Source organism: Mirounga leonina, unplaced genomic scaffold, assembly GCF_011800145.1.
Source record: "Mirounga leonina isolate KUSES-001 unplaced genomic scaffold, KU_Mleo_1.0 Mir_418, whole genome shotgun sequence".
NCBI classification, from domain to species: Eukaryota; Metazoa; Chordata; class Mammalia; order Carnivora; family Phocidae; genus Mirounga; species Mirounga leonina.
In genome coordinates, this window is record NW_023270739.1 from 2,142,330 (window position 1) to 2,158,569 (window position 16,240).

General features: G+C 48.7%; 1 protein-coding gene across 1 annotated transcript in view; it reads right to left on the reverse strand.

Moving 5' to 3' along the window:
• The window catches only part of SAMM50 (SAMM50 sorting and assembly machinery component), a 35,206-nt gene extending 21,469 nt beyond the window's left edge, over positions 1 to 13,737 (reverse strand). Inside the window, exons 1-7 of the mRNA XM_034987334.1 lie at positions 13,546 to 13,737; positions 8,782 to 8,892; positions 6,324 to 6,425; positions 3,668 to 3,755; positions 1,613 to 1,719; positions 825 to 955; positions 505 to 592 (exon numbers count right to left, since the gene is read on the reverse strand). Of these exons, the coding sequence (XP_034843225.1) occupies positions 505 to 592; positions 825 to 955; positions 1,613 to 1,719; positions 3,668 to 3,755; positions 6,324 to 6,425; positions 8,782 to 8,892; positions 13,546 to 13,566 (648 nt within the window). The 5' untranslated portion in view covers positions 13,567 to 13,737. The remainder of the gene's footprint in view (positions 1 to 504; positions 593 to 824; positions 956 to 1,612; positions 1,720 to 3,667; positions 3,756 to 6,323; positions 6,426 to 8,781; positions 8,893 to 13,545) is intronic.
• Between the last annotated feature and the right edge of the window lie 2,503 nt (positions 13,738 to 16,240).

The following is a 16,240-nucleotide window of genomic DNA, read 5'->3' on the forward strand; positions in this document are numbered from 1 at the left end:
GGTGAGGCCATGCTGCTGGCCTACAGACCGCGCTCACGTTGGGTGTCCACTCTTCCCTCATGAACCGAGCCCGGAACAGGAGGGGAGCCCGCACGGTGTAGAAAGGGAGAGAGGGCAGGGGTCATCGTAAAGCCAAAAGGTGGTCAAATGGTAGGAATTCCATCTGCTGCATTACGTCAGATCCTGCTAGAAGTACGTAAGTGGCCACCAACGAGGAAAGCTTTCAGGAACCCGCAGTGACCTTGCTGGCTGCCAGAAGCTATGGACCTCAGCACACGCGAGGAAGGACAAACACACGGCATCGCAGGAAGGCGCCAGCCAGGAAGCACCCCACAGCAGGGCGAAGGGCAGAGGGTGACCCCGGCCACGAGGCCCGCACTCCAAGCGCCAGACCGCAGGCAGGCCTGCCCGCCCTGGCCCACCCCCTCTTGCTGACTCTGGCGATCAGCGAACTAGGCCTGTTCTCACTCAAGTGCACAGAGGGAGGGACGAAAGGCTACTCACGCTGTACTCGGCAGACACTCCTCTGTCTGTCTCCCGAAGTGAGCTCCAAGGGAACTGGCCAGTAACTTTATATAAGTTTACAGAGAAGCTAGGAGACAATGGGACAGAGCTTTAGATGCTCAGTGATGATAACTCGTACACATTTAAATCAACACATCTAAAAACACGCTTCCGGGGCTCAGTGCCACGAGGGAAGCTGCAGCGCCTTGTGACACACCACACAAGGGCGAGCTGCTTTAGCCAAGTGTCTGTTCGCAACCAACGCATCTACTTTAACTTATAACCAGGCCACTGTACTCAATCGTCTGTTGGCTCCCTACTTTCTCTCGAAGTTTCCGGGCCGTGGTTTGAAGAAGGACAGGCCATACGAAGTCTCTTTGGTTCCATAGGAAAACTGAAAAGTCACCTTTTCTGCACGGCCTAGAAGATTAGGGAGTTTGAGGCCAAGCACCTAGGAGGAAGAGAAAATCAGCGGTGGTTTACACGGAAGGAAGGGTAACTGTTAAGAAAGACTCTGCTGGCAAAGGGAGCCTCATAAACCCAGGACAAAACCGCGGACTACAGATCCGGCCTTTCCTCTTTAAAAATGTACCTTTGCTGAGTGGATATGCCCCCCCCCCCCCCTTCTGTCTGATGGTGAGGGGCAGGCTCACTTGCTGACTGCAAAGCCAGGGAAATCAACTGTACAGATTGGGAATTCAGGGGAATTTGAACAAGAAACTTAATACAAACATTCTCCAAATCACTCCTAATTAACCACTGATGTTACCTACTGTTTTCAAACAATCTGAAACAGACTACAGTCGGGATGGGGAGAAACAGGGGAAGGGGCTGCGGAGGGTACTCGTCGTGATGAGCACTGGGTGACGTGTGCAAGTGGTGAGTCGCTCTCCTGGACACTTGAAACTCAGCTAACACGGTGTGTTCGCTGGAATTTAAATTAAACGAAAAGGTAAAACGTACTCTAGTCAGGCCTAGGAGCGTCAGTGAGACACCATCAGCCCAGAGACGGAGGCGTGTGAGGGTCTCGAAACCACCATCAGTTTTGAGAACAGGCACGTTTCAGGGCTCACCACTGAAAGGTCTGCTGGTAGGAAGTATATCATACCATACTGCCTTCGTTGTTGCCGACCATGGTGTTGTAACTGCCCGTTAATCTCCTTAATTCAGTTACTTCAAAGGTAACGTCTAACCCATTTGGAAGCGCGTCATCACCTACGTACACAAAAAATATTGCACAGTGAGACAACTCAAACATGCGGTTTTATTTTAGGTCCCACCGCTAAAAAAGACAAAAAGCCATTCGAAGGTTCATTTCATTTGACAAACACACCGTCTGTTTTAAAGTTCAAGAACAGTCCACCACAAAATCACAATATACCTTTGCACCTAAGAACCTGCATCTAGTTCCTGTGGTAGGAGATATCAAACAAGTCAGATGCTACAAGGAGGGAACTGCGAGCAGCGATATTTGCTTAAGTGCATGCTATCTGCTAAGGGCATTTCTTCTCCTCCTAGGGAGTCCTTGAGGATACTCGAGGCAGCAATTCAACTGCCATTAAAACAGAATTCTTGTGACAAGAGGGACTCTAGTAACCCCAAAAGAGAAGCAACAAACTCAATGCAAGTTCAGAGGTGACGGTCCCTGTCTTTCCGCGAGCCAGGGGTGCGGTGGCTGTGGGATGATGAGGGCGCAAGTCGGCGGCAGCTGCCCTGGCACCCACCACAGGCCCCAGGGTGCTGGGGGGCAGGGCTGAGCTCTGCAAAGGACTGGGGGTCTCTCATAGAAAGGCAGGGCTGACCCCACAACCCCGGCGGGGCAGTTCAGCTGCCTCAATGCCAGCTCCTCGATACCCAGACTCAGCCCAGGCCGGAGCCTTGGCACCATTTTTTTTTTATTTAATTAAGAGGCTTTCCTGTTTAGAGCAGCTTTAGGTTTATGGAAAAATCGAGCACAAAGTGGAGAGTTCCCGTAGAGCCTACCCCCACCCACACGCATCTCCTCCTGCAGTCATCTTGCATCAGCGTGGTAACATTTGTCACAAGTCACAAACCCACAGCGAGGCCTCAGCAGGAACCACAGTGTGGTCTGCACGGTTCGTCCTTGCTGCTGTACATTCTACAGGGTCTGACACATGGATGACGACGGGCACCCCCATCACAGAATCATGTAGGGCTTTACTTCCCCAACCGTTCCTTCTCACGAGTTCCCAGGTAATGCTAACTGCCGCCGGGATGGAGCACCCCACAGAAGCGCCCCCGCGGACCACACGCACGTCACGTCGACGGCAGGCAGGAGAGCGCTAAGGTGAAACGCTGCCAACCAGACGTGGCCCCAAGAAAAGCACTCCAGAGTAGTGGACGGGCCACTTCTGTCACTCACTTGTCTGACCTGGGGCAAGTTAAACCTCTCTGAGCCTTGGTTTCCTTAGCTGGGAAACATCTTTTCTAAAATAACGCCAGCCACTTCCCCAGGTGTGGGTGAGGATTCAGTGGGATCCTGCACACACATGCTCACCACAGAGCTTCGCCTGGGTACAGCTGTGTCACTACTCTCACTGAGGGGGCAGGAAGGGCTGGCTGTCCCGCCCCACGGCCCCTGACCTGCTCTGCTGGCCCGGAAGCTCCTTCAGAAGGAGACTATGCGTTGCTCGCTGCTGGCCTCTCCCTGGTACCCAGCACAGGGCCTGCCTGCGGCACGTGCTCATCAACCAAAGAGTACACGTTGACTAAGCTGGCAGACTTGTGCGATGTCAAGCAGCAAACAAGCAAATGAGCAAAAACTGAAAGTGAAATCTGAGGCCTGGTGCCCTCCCGCTGAAAGCACACATTTAGATGGAGCCTGCCTGCCAAGAGCCCATTTGGACACCGGTTGGGCTGGGCTATCCCGAATGAAGCCTGGCTGACCTCCCTTGGGATCCTCCCTAGAACGCCTGCACCATCCACCGGTTCAGATGACAGTATCTTCAAAGTTCACCTGTCCTCCCTCAGCCTGACATTAAAAAAAAAAAAAATTCCAATTACCCCCCTGGGACCGTGAACTACCAAGACCTTTGTGCGTGATAACCCTCCAGATGCTATCTGTCTGGCCACATGTTCAGCTTTTGTGATCCTGCAGGATGGACGGGAGGGATAATGAGGGATACTACGCCACAGCAGGTACCTTGACACGTATCAATCAAAACATCCACTTGTCTAAATATTCCTAGGCGAAGCAGTTTTTCTCGGGCTTCGTGAGATTTCCGCATCACCTGTGAGAGAAGACAAAAAGAGAAGGTCTTCCTCTAGGACAGGAGCACAGCTGGTGGCCGTCTGACCGGCCTGGGGGTTTAGCACTGCTGCTGAGTCACTGAGAAGGCGGCCCCACGGAGACTAGACACGTGAAGGGGATGGACAGCACTCAGGGAGCAACAACAAAGCCCCGTTCAGAAGAGCAAACCCCGAATGAGGACAGAAAGCAGGTGCATTGACAAGATCCCTTTCACAGAAACAAACAAACAAACAAAAAAAACTAGTCAAAATGCACCCCGCCCGGCAGGACTCCTCGGAGGGCTGACGATCTGTCGTTACAGTGGTTGTGTTTGGTGCAAGGGAGACCATGTTGTGTGCCTTTCTGTGTTGCTCGTGTTTTCTAACCACTGTTCTGCTTTTTTCTTTCTTCAATGTTGACAGCGGTGTCTTCTGAGGTCAGCAGTCCTTTCCTGCTGGAGGGACAGGCAGAAGTAGAAGGGCAGGGCAGGAAAGGCTCTCGGGGAGCAGAGTAGGGCAGGACTCATAATACGCATGGTTTAGAGCCTGTCCTGCAGGTAAAAGGGGACTGACTTCGGAGCTTCCAGCAGGGGACAGACAGGGTAGAACTTCCTCAGGAGAGACAACTGATAGTGTGGATGAACATGGAGAAAGAAAAAGGGGCGGAGGGAGGCAGGAGGAGCTGCTCACAGCAGCCCCGGGGCCTGGGAGGGCAGCTGTTGAGCACGGGTCACGGTGCTGGGGGAGGACAGACTACACACACGTCACACGCGGAGCCCGAGGATGGTCACTGACTGGATGGAGGGCAGGAGAGAGAGGAGACTATACCAACTTTCCGCTCTGGGCTAAGCACTTCTGGGTACCATTAGAGAAACCACTGAGAAGTCAGAGACAGAGAAGGAAGGGCCAGCAGGGGCTGGGGGGAAAGGGATGATGAGTTCCTTCTCTGGCCACACAGGGTTGGAGATGTTTGTGGCGATCCCATGAGGAAATGCTTAGCAGGCAGGTGCATATTCGAGCCTAAAGCTCAACAGAGGCCTGGCAAGAAGTAGAAGTGGGGGGCCCTACCACACAAGCTGTAGTGAGACCAGGGGTGTGGCTGAGAGCCCCCAGCAGACAATCCTCATGGAAAAGCAACACATAAGGATGGTCACAGAGAAAGAAGCTGACAGTGCAGCCTAAAGTGAACATGAGGAGAGGGGCAAGCAGCCCAGGAGAGTGTGGGATCCGTGGAAATCAGGGGGAGAGAAAACGCTGAGAAAGAGGGAAGATAAAAACAATCTCAAAAGACAACAGAACAAGAGCAATGTATTCGTGTCAGTGACAGAGATCACTTCTGTCCTATGCGAGGAGCCCTTGTAAATTAACAAAACCTAACAATCCAATGGTAAATGGGAGACACCAACAGGTAATTCACAAAATACATGAATGGCCAGTAAACCTGGGAAAGGTGCTCAGTCTCATTCACTGGGAAAAAGCCCCAATGAAAACAAGGACACAGGGTATTTCCCTGACAGGTGGGCAAGAATTTTAAATGTATTAATGCCACAGATCTCCATATAGTATCAAAAATGAAAGGTGCAGGAAAATGTGGGGAATGGGGTTATTGTGTCTACATGTGCGTGACACACACCATACAGGAGCCCCAGCCTGCTGACCCCTGGGGAGTGAGACTGGGGCCAGCGGGGGAGGGAAATGCCTACCTTTCAGTTCAGTATCCTCTGTACCACCAGATGGTTTGATGCTTTTTTAAGATTGTGCTTATATATTCTTTTTTTAAAAAAATAGCAATTTTCGGGGCGCCTGGGTGGCTCAGTTGTTAAGCGTCTGCTTTCGGCTCAGGTCATGATCCCAGGGTCCTGGGATCGAGCCCCACATTGGGCTCCCTGCTCAGCGGGAAGCCTGCTTCTCCCTCTCCCACTCCCCCTGCTTGTGTTCCCCCTCTCGCTGTGTCTCTCTCTGTCAAATAAATAAAATCTTAAAAAAAAAATAGCAATTTTCTTTAAAGTGAGAATGGTCAAACAGTGTCTGAAGATTAAGGACTGTGGGTACTGACAGGGGCTGCCTGAACCCGGCCTCCGGGAGGCTGGTGGGGACTCTGCCTCCAACATGGCTCCAAGCGCAGAAGGAGGAAGGCACCGACCAAGGAGAGGATGGAGATGGCAGATGAATGGAGCAAGTGTCCCAAGGAGACAGCAGGAGTGGGTAACGACAGAGCACCCAGCCCACGAGAGCATGCTAGAGCGCTAAGTGGGGTGCCGGGGAGGGAGTCAGCAAGCAACGTGGTCCGCTCCTATCACAGCGCTGGTGCTTGTGAGGAACACACATATGGACCAGCCTCTGCAGAAAGAGAGGCTGGAGGGAAGGGCGAAAGCAAACACAGGTTAGGTTTTTGGGAGGCACCCAGGGAACCAGGGTAGGGGGCCCGGCTTGGGGGCACCGAGGCTCCCTTCAGGGTAGGAGGCAAGGTTATCAGCGGAGAGGCTGGCGCGGGAGCTCGGGGCTTTGAGACAGATTTGTAGGTTCTTTAGAAGGGAACGGAAACTATGCCAAGCAGGGAGACTACTTGCCTCGATAAGGTTTTTCGCCTTAAAAACATCTCCAATTTCACATATGATGATATCATCTTTAGTTCTTCCAAGTCCATCAAAATGAACATGTTGAACAACCACCTAAATGTGACGAAGGGACATGGATTATCACTATTTTTTTTTTTTTAGGTTTTAAATGGTCTTTTTTTGTTTTTTGTTTAATTCCAGTATAGATGACATACAGTGTTCAATTAGTTTCAGGTGTATAATTTAGGGATCCGACAATTCTATACATTACCCCATGCTCATCAGCACAAGTGTACTCTTCATCCCCATCACCTGTTTCCTCCACCCCCCACCGGCCTCCCCTCTGGTGACCACCAGTTTGTCCTCTGTAGTTAAGAATCTATTTCTTGGTTTGTCTTTTTTTCTTTGTCTGTTTTGTTTCTTAAATTCTACATATGAGTGAAATCATATGGTATTTGTCTTTCTCTGACTGACTTATTTCACTCAGCATCATACTCTCAGCTCCATCCATGTCATTGCAAATGGCAAGGTTTCGTTCTTTTTTAGGACTGAGTAACACTCCATTATGTATCTATACCACATCTTTATACATTCATCAGTCTATGGACACTTGGGCTGCTTCCATAGTTTGGCTATTGTAGATAATGCTGCAACAAACATCGGGGTGGAATCATTTCAAATTAGGGTTTTCATGTTCTTTGGGGAAATGCCAGCAGTGGAATTACTGGATCATAGGGTATTTCTAATTTTTTCCACAGTGGCTTCACCAGTTTGCACTCCCACCAACAGTGCACGAGGGTTCCCCTTTCTCCGCATCCTCGCCAAGACCTGTTGTTTCTTGTATTGTTGATTTTAGCCACTGTGACAGGTGTGAAGTGATATCTCATTGTGGTTTTGATTTGCATGTCCCTGATGATGAGTGATGTGGAGCATCTTTTCATGTGTCCACTGGCCATCTGTAGGTCTTCTTTGGAGAAGTATCTATTCATGTCTTCTGCCCATTTTCTAATTGGATTATTTGTTTTTTTGGTGTTGAGTCATGTAAGTTCTTCACGTATTTTGGATACTAACCCTTTAATGGATATGTCATTTGCAAATAACTTCTCCCATTCAGTAGGCTGCCTTTTATGTTTGTTGGCTGTTTCCTTCACCATGCAGAAGCTTTTTATTTTGATGCAGTCCCAGTAGCCTATTTTTACTTTTATTCCTCTTACTTCAGGGGACCTATCTAGAAAAAATTCGTTATGGCTGATGTCAGAGAAATTACTGCCTGTGCTCTACTCTAGGATTTTAATGGCTTCAGGTCACACATTTAGGTCCTTAATCCATTTGGAGTTTATTTTTTGTGTATGGTGTAAGAAAGTGGTCCAGTTTCATTCTTTTGCAGGGACACAGATTATTAAGTATGATACTGGACAAGAAAGTAGGCATCAAGGCTAAAGACAAATGTCTGACAATTAAACCAAGGATTTTTTTTTTTTTTTCAAGTTTAATGATCCATACTTCTTAATTCCAGACTTCATTTATTTTCCTGCCTTTTGAAAAAAGCTGGTTACCTGAACCTATCCTTTGCCAGGTCTGTACTTCCTGTGACTGAGACTTACAAGGTCTCTGTAGCTGGATGACCAAGGACCACGACAGTCCTAAACCCAAGCAGGCCACAGAGGTCCCCCATATAGCCTTCCCAGCGTGCTCCCAGAGCACTGGCCCCTGGCTGATGCTGTGACCCCCAATTTAGTAACTGTGCATCTTGCTAGAGAGCTTCTGCATATTTCAGTAAACATGATAAATGCTGGCTCAGAGCCTCTTACCTTATTATCTGTAAAAGCTTATTTATTTAATTCATTCAATAACAATGCACCAATCACCTAACAGCCAGGTATTATTCTAAACACTGAGGATATAGCAGTGAACAAGACATAAATTCCTGACTCGATGGAGCTTACCTTCTAACGAGGGTAGAAATAGGCAACATATATAGTACAGTAGATGGTAATGAGTAACAGAGAAAATAAAGCAGGAATAATAAGAAGTATTAGGGAAATGCATATCTGAAAGTAATCAGAATACTGCAGAAGTTCTTAATTACACAACCACTGAAAATGTGCTTACACTTCTTTCAGCTGGATTTAAATTTCAAAGGCAACAAAGCTTAGGAAAAGTTTCACTCTTTTTTCTGGACACAGTATAAACTTAATTATAATTTGAGTTTGTCCTTGAAATACTTTGTTTTTTTCTTATAACTTAAGTACAAAAATACGTTTGTTTAAGCTTCCCACATAAATAAACGGATTTCTCTAAAACCAGAAACTACTTTTCTAAAAGTCGCCAGCCTTTCTGAAACGTAGTTGGCTACCAGGTCTTCTTAAATGAAGGCAATGAGACAGGCTAATCCTTCTGTCTCCCTGGGGGTCTAGGGAAGCAAATGTCTCCGGCAGGAACTGCATCAAGCCCTTCAGCAGAAACTCACATCTTTGTTTTCAAGAATCTCCTGTTTGGCTTCAGGTTCAACTTCAACAAACTCAGCCTCTTCTCCTAATGCTCCAAAATCAGGTCCATTAGCTGGAAGAGGCTCCAAACTCTAAAAGGGAGGGAGAAAACACAATAAATAATAAGCTTACATAAAAAAACAAAAATCTTTGCATTTTGTCTTTAGATGGTGCTCCAGAAAGCTCAGTACCATGTTTCCCTCTGTGGAGTGGAGGCTGGGAAGCAAAGGACAGATGTAAGTACTGTTGATATACAAATCCTGGACTGGTTGTGAGCTCCCTCCACGGTGTCCAGTGTATTACTAATAAATAAAATAAAGATGAAAAATAACTGAAAGGGGCAGGCATGAACCTATGATGACAGTGTCATTAACTGAGGTCTCTGGGACTATGGCTGTTTGGACCTATACACCTAAGGCCCATTTGAAGAAAAAAAAAAAAAACAGTTAAAAAATAAGGTGCCACAAAGACATTTATCAAAAGGGGTACCTGGGTGGCTCAGTTGGTTAAGCATCCAACTCCTGATTTCGGCTCAGGTCATGATCTCAGGGTCATGAGATCGAGCCCGGTGTTGGGTTCTGCTCTCAGCGGGGTGTCTGCTTGAGATTCTCTCTCCCTTTCCTTCTGCCCCTCCCCCTGCTCTCTCTCTCTCAAATAAACACATAAATCTTAAAAAAAAAAAAAGACATCAAAGAAAAGAAAAAAATTGCTTTTTTGTTTTAGAAAGTATTCTAATTTTTTTAAATTTTTTTTTTTTTTAAGATTTTATTTATTTGTGAGAGAGAGAATGAGAGACAGAGAGTATGAGAGGGAGGAGGGTCAGAGGGAGAAGCAGACTCCCTGCTGAGCAGGGAGCCTGATGTGGGACTCGATCCCAGGACTCCAGGATCATGACCTGAGCCGAAGGCAGTCGCTTAACCAACTGAGCCACCCAGGTGCCCGAAAGTATTCTAATTTTTTAAAACAAAATTGGATATGTTCTAGGATAACTATAGTGACAAATCAAATTACTAAAACCTATTTCTCTGTATCCTGAAAGCCTCATTAACACATTAAAAGAAACTGTGAATATTCATAAAATGTGCCAGAAGGCAGTCACTTTCTACAGTCTGAACTGACCTCTCATCTCAAAAGCATTAAAGTAACTTCTGAATAAGGATTCCAGAGGCTGTGGCTGGTACAGTACTTCCAGGGAGAATGTGTCAATATAACAGAATTTATAATAACACATGTATGATATCATATGTTACGTACATGCTTGCTTAAATACAGGGATTCCCAGACGCTCCCGGAAATGGATTCAGAAGGCCTAGTGCGGGACCAGGCAATTGTACAAATATGCAAGTTTGGGGAAAATTGCCCTAACCAGTATCTGGCTGCTTCCTTACTCCACCAATTCTCTGCAAATAAGTGCTTTTGAAGTGCACAGGCATGTTTGACATCTGCAGTATGTGCAGCAATGGAGACTCTGGGCCCTTCTCCCCTTTCCCCAGATACACTCGACAGACTTATCAGTATTTCCTCCATAATGTCACTGGTTGTCTGGAAAGGTAATGACCTGACACGTCCTCTTTCCCACTCCTGCTCTAAAAGACTGTGATGGCCCTCGAGAGTGCCTAGAGGTATAGAATCCAACTAGATCCCTTAGCAGGACACATGAGGAGCCCCACCCTAAGGCCCACATCTGCGACTCCAAGTTCAACCTGCAGCACTCCCCTGACCCTCACATGCATGTTGGTGCACACCTCATTCTCTCTGCTCGGTACAACTTCCTCCCTAAAATGATCTGCCTTAAATGTCATCTCTGTGAGCCATCCCTGGCTTCTTCAGGCAGAATCAGTCCCTCCTGTGCTGGGACACCTCTTGACACTGGAAGTTCATACTACTGCATGCCAAGCACTGTGCTAACAGTTGGGGATGCAGCAGTGAGCAAGACAGACCAGGTCCTTGCCTCACAGTGGTTAAAGTGGAATATTTCCTTAAGTAAATAGGGAAGATAATGCTGGGCAAAGGATTTATCATTTGTTTCATATCATCTTTTCATTTTTGTGGTGTAATATTATAAAAAAAGAATGATTAATCTCTCAAAATATTAACAAATTTTTAAAAAGTAACTTTTTACCTGCACCATTTCACGAATATGCTTCCTGCATTTAAGTTTACATAGTGTAAAAAAGTATATTAAATTTGTGCTAAATCTGTATGCAGAATATATACTACGGTTAGGAACATAAGCACTTATTCATTCTATTTATGCTTTATCTGGGCACAAGGTTTATATTCCACAATACTAAAAAAATTCCATTACAGTTCCTAAAATTTCAAAGCATGAAATAAGGCTCACTAAGGATCTGCCATGCCCACTTGTATACTTTAATCAGAAATTCAAACTTTAGGGCGCCTGGGTGGCTCAGTCAGTTGAGTGTCTGCCTTTGGCTCAGGTCATGATCCCAGGGTCCTGGGATGGAGCCCCGCATCGGACTCCCTGCTCCGTGGGAAGCCTGCTTCTCCCTCTCCCACTCCCCCTGCTTGTGTTCCCTCTCTCGCTGTCTCTCTCTCTGTAAATAAATAAATAAAATCTTAAAAAAAAAAAAGAAATTCAAACTTTAAGAGATGATGTCTTTATGATTTCACAGTTCCACCAAAGTTTGATGTCCTAAAATAACGGCCTTACTAATAGAGATTCATTCATTCACCAAATATTAAGAACATATCATGTGGCAAGTGCATACAAGATCCTCACCTTCATAAACTTATATTCCAGTGTCTGGAAGAGCAGGTACGGGTAAGTATTTGGTGAAATGAATTAAAATAAATATTTGGATCTAGCTCTATCCTTTCATCAGCTCAGCCTACCAGTCGGCAAGTTTTCTTTTTTTTTTTTTTTAAAGATTTTATTTATTTATTTATTTGAGATTTGAGATTTGAGAGTGTGCTCGCGCACAAGGTGGGAAGGGCAGGAGAGGGAGAGGGAGTAGCAGACTTCCCGCTGAGCAGGGAGCCTGACTAGGGCTCCATTCCAAGACCCTGGATCATGACCTAACCTGAAGGCAGACACTTCACCGACTGAGCCACCCAGGCACCCCCAGCAAGTTTTCTTGAACGCCATGATCCAGGTACCGTGCAAGGCAGTGCTAACTGAAGGGATAGAACATGCAATCAATTTAATGAGTTATGAACAGCACCTTTAAAGTGATACAGGCTAAAATCAAATAGAAAATATAAGAAAACATAACAGATATTCATGGTAAATATTGTTTCACAAAATTTTTGCTTCACATATGCATGAGGAGGGTACTAGATGGCAAAAATAAAATGTCTTCTTACTGTGAATCCTGACCAAAGCATTCAAGTAACACTGGCTAGTGGGCTGAAAGTTCAAATTAAAGAATATTTTTTGCCAACATATTAATCAAAGCAGCGATGTTAGCACCAAAAGAGCTCAATAAAAACAAAGATTTTTTTTGTTTTTTTCTGTAACCCTAAGAAGCCATACCAGGCACCTAGTAGACCAATGGGAAATGTTACAGAAATAACTGAATGAATGCCTACTTTGTTGAAGATGCTACATGGGATGCAAACCAAGTAAGATCCAGCTCCTACTGTAATATCTACAAACAGACTGGAAAGGAGTAAGAGAAAAATCCAAACAGAGCTAAAACAGGCGCCAGAGGAAAAACTTCAAGGAAGTTATCAGCACATCCAAATGAAGGCAGATGAGGAGGTTGAAGTCGGAAGTGACCGGAACTGAGCTCTAAAAGATGGGGCTATTTCCATGGCTGACGATGGGCCTGGGGGTGGGTGAGTGAGGAGCTGCTGGACAAGGTACAGTCCAAGGAGTGTGTCAGAACAGTTACTGTGTTTCATTTGAATGATCTGTGAAGCAGAGAGAGTGAAGTTCAACTGCCCATGCCAAGCTGAGGGGTCTGTGCTCAATTCCTTGGGAAGCCACCGGGAAACTACTGAAAGCTCCTGAGCAGGACAAGTGAAAACAGTCCATGTTGTAGCAGAAAAGTAATGCGGAGGAGTGGGACTCAGGAGGTCTGAGTCTGGGAACATTCGGACGCTCTAACAAGTGTGACCTCGGACAAACCATTCATTCTCTGGCCCTCAGTTAAGATTACGACAAAGGAGAGCAGTTTGGCAAGCAGTGAGGACGCACCAAGCACCCAAGCCAGTACTTTCACCTCCTGTGCCTTAACTCTCACCACTGGGAAGTGCTATTACTGCTACCACTTTAAAAGGAGTAACTAAGGCGCGGAGAGCTTCTGTCTCTGCACCGAGAGCAGGAGAAAGGAGGGGTCCTAGATGGGTCTGGGTCTTCAAAGGATACCTGACGCTCTAGGCGTCCATCATGACCCCAGCAGGGGCTGAGCGGGAGACTGGAGAAGGTGACCGGAAAGGAGAGAAGACGCCTGAAACGGCGGAGGCTAGAGAAATCAACTCGCGGAGAGGAAAACTTACTACTCCGCCCCGGGTCACCACGGAAAGTTCGCTAGTCCTTTCTGGGCCACCGCCTCGCCGAGTGACCTTGGGCAAGTCACGTCCCCCTTCTGGGTACCGGTTTCCTGCTCGGAGGTCTGCGGGCCCCGCCGGCAGCGTCTTTGCGGCCTCCCCCACGAGGCCTCCAGGCCCCGCCGTCCTCGGCGTCCCCTTACCGGGGGAACCCCGGGCGCAGCGCGAGAGCGTCTCCCCGCGGCGCCCGCCCAGAGGTCACGCGGCCCGCCGGTCGCTGGGCCTCTTACCCGGGCGTGCACTGTCCCCATGGCTCCCTCTCCGGCCGCCGCCTCGCAGAGCTACCCGGGCCTGACCACGGCTCGGCGGGCGAGGGCAGAGGGCGGGTCCGCGGCAGCGGAGCTGTCAGTCAGCGTGACACCCACGAGTCCCCGGACGCGGCGCACTGGCGGCAGCCATGATGCCCCGCCCCCTGGCTCACGGTGCTTCCGCTCATTGGTCCTTAAGAGCCCCGTGATCCGGATGTTCACACGGACGCCGGGAGGCCCCGCGGGCCGCGCAAGCGCAGAGCGTCCAGTGATGCCCGCGCCCCTGCCGGCGCTTGGGGCGCGGGTCAGTGAGGGCGTCCGCCGGGAGCCGGCGCCCGGAGCCGCGCCTGGGAGAGAGCGGACGGTTGGTGGGTGCGCCAAGGCTTCACCCAGGGTCTTCCCTTTGCCCTCCTGGCGCCCCGGCCCGGCGGGTGCTGTGCGGGCCCCGCGCCCTGGCGAAGTGCCGAGGCTCGCCTCCGGCCTCAGGGTCAGCACAGATCCGCGGTGGCACCTGCTACCCTCCTGCTGGCCGCCCGGGTCCCGACAGTCGCGGAAGTCCTCGAGGGTTGGCCCCTCGTTGGTAAAGGGAAGGTGAGGGCCATACTACGTCACGGGATTGGAATACGACGGAGTGTGACAGCGCCGGGCACATCGCAGGGCCCTCGGTGAACGGTGGGTAAATCAATGGCCATCGTCCATTGAGCTGCAGCCAGTAAGTACTAGCGAGGGGGGTCCAAGGGATGGACTGGGGGCGGAGAACAACACGGCCACGGGGCTTCATTTTGGTGGAGAAAACAGCCCCCCCCCAAAAAAAACCCCATGTCATCACACGTTGTGACAAATGCAGTGAGAAACAGCTAAGGGGGATAGAATAAGAGGGACTGTCAGCATTTTGTGTCCACTCCCTCCTGATAACAGAGCATCATTTCACCTCTTTTTCTCCCCCCCCCCCCCACACCGCCCTCTCCCAGAGTTCCTGACACCCATTTCCATTTAAATAGCACCCAAGCCTCCCGTGTCCCTGGGGTCCCAGTCAGCACCTGCCAGGGCCCTGTCCTTCCTTCACTGCGCCCCTTGCAGGTTGACCTACCCATCTGCCTCTCCGGCTCCTGGGGTTCAGGAAACCTTCCCCTGACCACCAAAGTGAGTCTTGGTGTCTCACAACCCCCCAGCTCCACCTCAAATTTTACGCGTGAAAACTTTGACAGAGATTTTCAAAGATAATCTAGCAGCAAATTTTAAGCACAAATCACACAAGCTGTGAATTCCTTCTGCCACTTCCCGTTCCCTCATGTGTAAAATGGGGATGATAGCAGTTTCTAAGGCATGATGGTATACTGAGGATTTGATGAGATAAAGCCTGGTGCCTGGCTCACTGTAAACACTGAATAAACTAGATCTTCCTGTATTTTCTCCTTCGTTATTCTCTTGAGTAAGCCTCTTCTCAAAGATAAGCCATGAGGTTGACCCGCAGATTGTAACGAGGGCCCTGAGCCAAATATTTGAGAGTCTGTTGGGTACAAGGCACTGGTGATGAGGTGACAGAAGACACATCAGAAACAGCTCCATCGGGCGCCTGGATGGCTCAGTTGGTTAAGCGACTGCCTTCAGCTCAGGTCATGATCCTGGAGTCCTGGGATCGAGTCCCGCATCGGGCTCCCTGCTCGGCGGGGGGTCTGCTTCTCCCTCTGACCCTCCTCCCTCTCCTGCTGTCTGTCTCTCATTCCCTCTCTCAAATAAATAAAATCTTTAAAAAAAAAAAAGAAAAAAGAAACAGCTCCATCCTCAAAGCACCATCTCTTGACAGTCAAAAGGCATATTAACATATTAAAGGCTCTGAGAAGTCCTGCAGTACCCATACCTGTTTCATTTTCTTGAACCCAGTATTTCCTAAACTGATTGGGTCAAGAGACTTTGGGTTTTGAGGCTCCTTGGCCCTCAGTGGTGTTCATCAGTAATTCTGGTGCTCCTCTTTTGGGCAAAAGGTAGGGTTGTATTTTCCCGCCCCCATCCACGTGACTTGCTTTGGTCAGCAGGTTGTAGGCAGAAGAGATAGGTATGTCTGGATGACAACCTTAGAGCACCATATTCCTTTCTCCCTGTTGCTGTGATCAGTGACCCTCCAGATGGAAGGACAGTTTCAGGCTGGGCCAGCCAAGTCTGGTGGACATATAGTATGAGAAATAAATCTTCTGGGGGAGTCTTTGTTAAATGCAACATAACCCAGCCTATCCTAACTGATCAAATCACCTAGTGAGACCTGCAAGGACGCCAGCTTTTGAGAAAACTTGGCTTACACAGTGTTGATCTGGCCCCATCAGTAGTAGAAACGCAGTTCGGTGACCACACTGGTTCCCTTAATAAAATCAAACCTCAGGCTCAGAGGTTGTAAGGAAGGGACACTGGGTCTTCCCATAGGTGCCCACAGAGGTCACTCACCTCTTAGTTTGGGACACCCTGTGGCATGGGCTCTAGGGAGTGGGCTGGGGACAAGAGGCTGGATTCCAGAGGCCTTAAGTGGAGGTGGACACAGCAGGATGGGGACCAGCTGGAGGGGGCAGGGTCAGACGGGGAGAAGGCGCTCAGTGAGTCCCTGGGTCCTGGCTCAGGCGACTTGGAAGTTGACAGATACAGGGCAGCTCTGCACAGAAGGAGTTATGTTGAGGTGCTGAGTTAT